At 38.2% G+C, this 6,667-nt stretch overlaps 1 protein-coding gene across 1 annotated transcript; it reads left to right on the forward strand.

The window, feature by feature from the left end:
* The first annotated feature begins 5,351 nt into the window (after window positions 1–5,351).
* Window positions 5,352–5,882, forward strand: LOC145667158 (zinc finger MYM-type protein 1-like). Its single transcript, XM_081734901.1, has one exon. The coding sequence runs from the start codon at window positions 5,352–5,354 to the stop codon at window positions 5,880–5,882; it is 531 nt and encodes a 176-aa protein (XP_081591027.1).
* Window positions 5,883–6,667: the final 785 nt, after the last annotated feature.

Here is a 6,667-nt window from a genome sequence, read left to right on the forward strand (position 1 = left end):
GGAAAGCTTTCGATGTGATAAAATATTTAAAACCAATATATAAAAATCGTTATACGTAAGTTAACGCTAGCGTTCTTCTGGAGTTCTTCACAGCGCGAATCATGATTAACAATATCCGTAGATATATGTAAGAATTTTCAAAGAACTAATGCATTTTTAATCTTCTAACAACAATTTTATTTAACTCGATGGTAGTGCTACTTTCTCTTGTTCAGAACGAGTTATATTCGTATTAGACATCCAAATTTTACTGTACATAGCTATAGAATTTCTTATATAAAAGGAACCAATAAAGTTCTTTCCCTTTTTACCCACCACCTTCGAAGATCGATATGTCACCTAAGACGTACCTGAAGATCAAAAATAGTCCCTATCATAATTGACAACCTTCTGCCAACGTTCTGGAAGGCCATGGATTCCATTGCGGTACAACTTGATGGGCCGTGAAGCGAAGAGGGTATCAAGTGCATATTACAACTCCACTAGAAATTTGAACTAACATGCTCTAAGGTGATAGTCCAACGAATGGAACAGGTGATAATCGGACGGTGTAATGTTTGGGAAGTGTGGCGGATGCAATAGTCTCCCATCTAAGGAGCAGAATGATGTCACTGTCATCCTAACTACGTGGCACTTAACGTTGTCCTGTAACAAGAAGACCTCTTTACGATTCAGAAGTGCTGGTTCAGAAGTTTTGAGTTTTTCTTGAACGTGGCTCAACTCCTGACAGTACACAGTTGCATTGATCCTCTGACCAGATGGTGGAAGTTGCCGATACACCAGGATGCTAGCAGTCCACCAACACACAGGAGGACCTTCTGGTGCAGTTCTACCAGTTCTACCGGTTCTAGAAACCGGTTCATGGGATACTAACCCATGATGACGGAGCCGTGGAGCTTCGTACTAGATTCACCTTTTATCACATGTCAACACCTTGTCGAGAAATGGCTCCTTCCTCAGACGAGACACGCAAAGAAACACAAGTGTCTGCTCACGTTGCCTTCTGGACCAGAGTTAAATCATGTGGGACCAATCGATCCAATTTGCAATGCTTCCCAAGTTGATGGAGGTGCTGCAGAATGGCCTCTCCATTCAGCTGAATTGTAGTCCCAGTTCCTCACATTTCTGGCCACTGTTCTCCTCAATTGTTGCCTGAAGATCTTCATTTCGTACATGTGTTGGTCTTCTGGCACGTGGTGCGTCTTCGAGTGTTTCGTCACCGTCCTTAAACTTGTTAAGCCACCGCAGCACTGTCCACGTAGTCACGACATCCGCATCAAAGGTCTGGCATATCTTCCGCCCCACTGCAGCCTCGTTTGGTCTCAGTTTGAACTCCTACAGCATACACTCTCTTATGTCAATGTATTGTTGAAATAACATTCTACTTTGTGCACATTATTATTTGAATTCACATATCTCCGAAACTAATGAAAACATCGGAAACAATCAAAAACAGATACATAGAACACGTAATAAGCATTATATACATATAACATCGTTAGACTCACAAATCCCAGTATCCCGGACAAAATGTCGGAATTCAAAAATTTCCACTGACTGAACTCTGAGTATCGAACCTGAATTACTTAGAGCCTAATGAGGAAAAATGACATATTTCACACCTAATGTACGCTGTGGTGCCATCTTGTGTATCATGCTGGAACTATGAGTTTGCAGACGGGAGCAGTTTTGAATCTAACTTTGTAGGTGCGTGAGTGTTGGTAGTGAATGTTGTCAAATTGCATCGAAAATGAACTATAAAGGTGAGCAAGAAAGTTCTGTCGCTTTTTGTGGCGGCCTGTGTTCAATTGGCCGTCACACCGTGAGTTGAATGTGAATGGAGATAAAGGCGAAGGTCAGTTGTTGGTATGGGTATATCCAAAATACAGTCTGGTTGTGGAAGTTCAGTTACATCGTGAACTTTCGTAAGGACAGTGTCAACATGGGATCTCCACAGAGCGTTATAAGGATGTGTATGCTATAAAAGTTCAAACTGGGGTCAAACGCCACTGCTGTGGGGTGGAAAATATGCCAGGCCTTCGGTGAGGGTGTTGTGACTACGCGGAGAGTGCAGCGGTGGTTTAACAAGTTTAGGGACGATGAAGAAACACTCGAAGGCACACAATGTACCGCAAGACCAACACATGTACAAAATGATCTTCGAACAGCAATTGAGGCAAACACTTGCCAGACATGAGAAACTGGGACTATAATTCAGTGTGAGTGGAGAAAACATTCGACAGCACCTTCTTCAACTTGGGAATCACTACAAGTTGGGTAGATGGGTCCCACATAATTCGACTCCGGGCCTTAAGGCAACGCGAGCAGACACCTGAGTTTCTTTGCTGTCTTGCCTGAGAGAAGATATAATAAATATCAGAGACGAAGTCAAAAATGGTACATGGGAAAACATCAGATAGAATAAAATAAAGCTACAGAAATTCCAAGAATTGACAAAACACATACTGGGAAACATGTCGAATACAAGAATAGAAAACAGAAGAAGGAGAGAACAGAACATAAACTAGATTTTTAAAAAATAACACAGAATTCTGCTCACAAATAACAAATAAAAAAATTCCTGCAGTGAAAACGGGAATAGAGAGACGCTACTTTTGTTTTGTGTTTAGTTTCAGTGCTAGTGTCATATTGTTATTAGTGTGTCCTAACTGTGAATGTTTGGTGCGATCTCAAGAAGTAAAAATAATAATAATAATATAAAAAGAAATAATAAAAGACAGGGAAAAAAGCTCAGAAGAAACTTGTACTAAACCAATATTTGTATCGCACTGTGTCTCTTATCGCTATATTGTTAGCGGTGTCCGTGTTAAAAAGCGGTGTCCGTGAACAAACAATTTCAGATCCAAATTGAAAGTGACTATGTTTGTGGCTCTTAATCTCTTGAACCACCCGACCCATCTCGATCCAATTTTTGACGTTGATGCTGTTCTGACTAGGGAGTGTTTTTAGCTATTCATTTTGACGGTAGAACTTAGGGAGGGGGAGGAGGGGATTTATAAAAAATAAATAAAACTTAATACCTCTTGAACCAAACGACCAATCTCGATCAAATTTTCAACATAGATGACGTTCGTGCCTGGGATGGATTTTACCATTTCTCTTTGATGAACAACGTAGGGGTTAGGGAGGAGGGTGGATACACAAAAATCAATAAATATAAAATTCAAGTGGCCATGTTCGTGAGTTAATAACTCTTGAACCACCCCATCGGTCTCAATCAAATTTTCAACATAGATGAAGTTCAAACGTAGGAAGTGTTTAGTTATTTTAATTTTGATTTTAGAACTTAGGGGAGGGGAGGGGAGGAGGGTAAAATATGAAAATGAACAAAACTTAACTGTTGAACCATTCGACCGATCTCGATCAAACTTTCAACATAGATAAGGTGTGGAACTGAAATGTTTTCATGTTTTTATTTTGACGGCTGAATGTAGGAGAGAGGTAGGGGGAACATGTGTGTAAAAAAATAAAAATAAAAGTGACTGTTTTTGTGACTTTATCACGTTTAAACCACCAAACCGATCTTAATCAAATTATCAACATAGATGAGGTTCCGACCTGGGGTGGTTTTTATCATTTCCCTTTGACGGTAGAACTTAAGGTAGGAAGAGGGGAGGGGAGAGATATATAAAAATAAATAAAACTTAATAACTCTTGAACCACCTGACCGATCTCGATCAAATTTTCAACGTAGATTACGTTCGAGCCTGGAAGTTTTTTTTAATATTTTCACTTGGACGGCAGTGGCGGATTACCAAATAGGCCAACTAGGCACGTTCCTAGGGGTGGCAACTCTTGGGGGCGGCAAATCTTTTCTCCAGAATATAAAAATATCTTACGTACACACTAGCAATTTAGACCTTTAAAACCAATATTTCAAATCAATAGTTTGCAACACTTTGTTTCATATGAAAGAAAGCTTGGTGTTTCGTATTTATGTGTTATCGAGAAATGTTTCGTCTGCTCTGCCTCTTTCAGATTCGGATTGAGACGTCAATCACTTTGTTTTTTTAACCCGTGCTGTGACTTTTATTACTTATAATGAAGATAATGCAAACCGTCCACCCAACCTTACTGGTTTGTTTTTATAAATAAACCGTCGATCTCTCACCACCCTTGCGACACCAATTGCCAGGCGACAAAGAAGACTGATTGTTTGAAACTCGCATAGACGTATTGCCAGTACAATGTCAGTCTTAAAAAAACATAAAAAAGACAGAACGAAAGAAAATACATTCGATCATTTTTGAGACTGCTGTTAAGTGAGTCAGTGCATCTTTCGCATGGGCCGTAAAAGTGGTTGTTTTTGAACGTGTTATTAATCTACTCGGAGCTACTTCTGTTATACGCAGACGAGTATTTGTGCTTTGCAATAAATAATTACACAGATGTCTAATTCGATGCAACTAGTTTTTGTCTTACTGTATTTTCTGATTCATTCAGTTGGTTGCTAGTGCGTTTGCAATTTGATGTGTTTTTTTATACAACAGCATGAAGCGAACAAAATTAAGTGGGGCGGCTTATCGTAAACTTGCAAACGAAAAGCATGAAAGAGAAGAAACCTTACAGAAAAAGCTTGGTACAGTGGATACATTTTTTGGCATAAGGAACAAGTGATTTCCAAAAGCAGTTCAGTAACTGAAGTGGAAGCGGTTACATCGAGTGAATTCTATGAAAATAAAAATGTTGACAATATTGTGGGTTTAGTGGAAGAAGAAAGCGCACTTAAAGTACTGTCTCCTCAGTTCGTAGGAGTTAGGTATTGTGACAGTGAGAGTGCAAATTTCGTTAGTGACGATCCTGCCGAGTGGTGTCTGGATGAGTCTACAATTGACATTCTTCTAAGACGTGGAATTAATGAGAATACTGAAAACAATTTTTCTAAATCGCAAAGATTCATAGAAGGTAAGACAAGATTTTTAAATAAGATTTCTTTATTTTCGTAAACTTGTAAATGGCAAATCGATTTTACGGAATTATTTGGTATATTCATGTAGCACTGGCGCCTTTTATTGTGCATCAATTAGGTTGATCTAAGACAAGACAAAGATTGCAATTCTCGGCATTCAGACTGGAAAAACATTTCAAATATTCTAGTATCACACGAATATTCTGAATAGCACAAATACTGCGAGTTGGTACTCTTAACAAGACAGAAATCTGTTGGGACCTTGGAGGACCATTTCAATCACATATTCAGACAGAACATACGTACTGGGTCAGTGTCTTAAGAAGAGTTTTTTTTCTGTATAAAGAAGTTGACAAGTCGCGGGCTTCTCTTACGTGATCACGAAGAAAAGTTCAATTCTCTGCACAACGGGCAATACATGATGTCTTTAGAGCTTATTGCAGAGTCTGATCCATTTCTTGCGGAACACATTGAGCGGTATGGAAATCCGGGGAAAGGTCATACAAGCTACTTGTCTTTTATAATTTGTGATGAAGTTATTAAACTGCTTGCTGATACAAGCTACTTGTCTTTTATAATTTGTGATGAAGTTATTAAACTGCTTGCTGATAGAGTGAAAAAAGAAATTATTAATGACATAAAACAAAGCAAATATTTCTCCACAATAGTTAATTCAACTCCAGATATTTCGCATACCGATCAGTTAGCTTCTGTGTTAAGATATGTGGATGAAGAGGGTAAACCTGTTGAAAGGTTTCTTTCGTTTCTGTCAAATCCAAGTCACAAGTCTGAAAATCTAGCCGAAGCTGTAATAGATATTTTGACCAGACATTCTATTGACCTTACTAATTGCAGAGGTCAGTCGTACGACAATGCCAGCAATATGTCGGGGCATATACAGCTTTTCAGGCTCGAAAAGCGTATTATGTGCAATGCGCAGCTCATTCTTTGAATTTGGTCGGAAGTAGTGCAGCATGCAGTTGTAGGGAAGCATGTTATTTTTCCACTATGCTTCAATATATATATATATATATATATATATATATATATATATATATATATTGAAGCATAGTGTAGTTGAACTACATATATATTTGTAGTTCAACAAAACGCTGTTTCTTTCATGTAACCAGGAACGAAAACACTAAAATCTTTATCGCAGACACGTTGGTCAGCACGAGAGTAGGCTTGTACATGTATATATGAAAACTGGGATACTGTAATCAGACCCATACTCATGCAAGCGATGATACTTTTGAGAAACCTCTAGTTCGAAATGAGGCCTTAACCCTCTTGACACTGAAAACAGCTTTCATGATCACTTTTTGGAATGATACACTGCAGAGATTCCAGAGTGTCACCGCGAAATTACAAAATATCAACATAAATTTAATAATAGTACATGATTTATTTGAATCACTTGTGAACTTTATAAGTTTATAACTTCTCCTCAAGACATGTTCGACTCTTATGAGCAAAACTCCATGGAGAAAACTGATAGGATTACCAGTATCGTTATAAAAGTTTAGAAAACGTAACATTCAAGGTGATAAAGTAAGATACAATGGGGTTGTTCTAACAGGAAGAGAAAAATTTAAAGTTGAGGTGTTTCTTCCTCTTCTTTATAAATTGCATGTTGAATTAATTAGAAGAAAGGAAAGGAAAGTTATAAAATAATGTCTGACAACTTCATGGTTTTTAGAAAGTTTCTGCAAAGTTCTTCTTGTGTCATTTCTG

The sequence above is a fragment of the Thermobia domestica genome, chromosome 1 (genome assembly GCF_964235325.1).
Source record: "Thermobia domestica chromosome 1, izTheDome1.hap1.1, whole genome shotgun sequence".
Lineage (NCBI taxonomy): Eukaryota > Metazoa > Arthropoda > Insecta > Zygentoma > Lepismatidae > Thermobia > Thermobia domestica.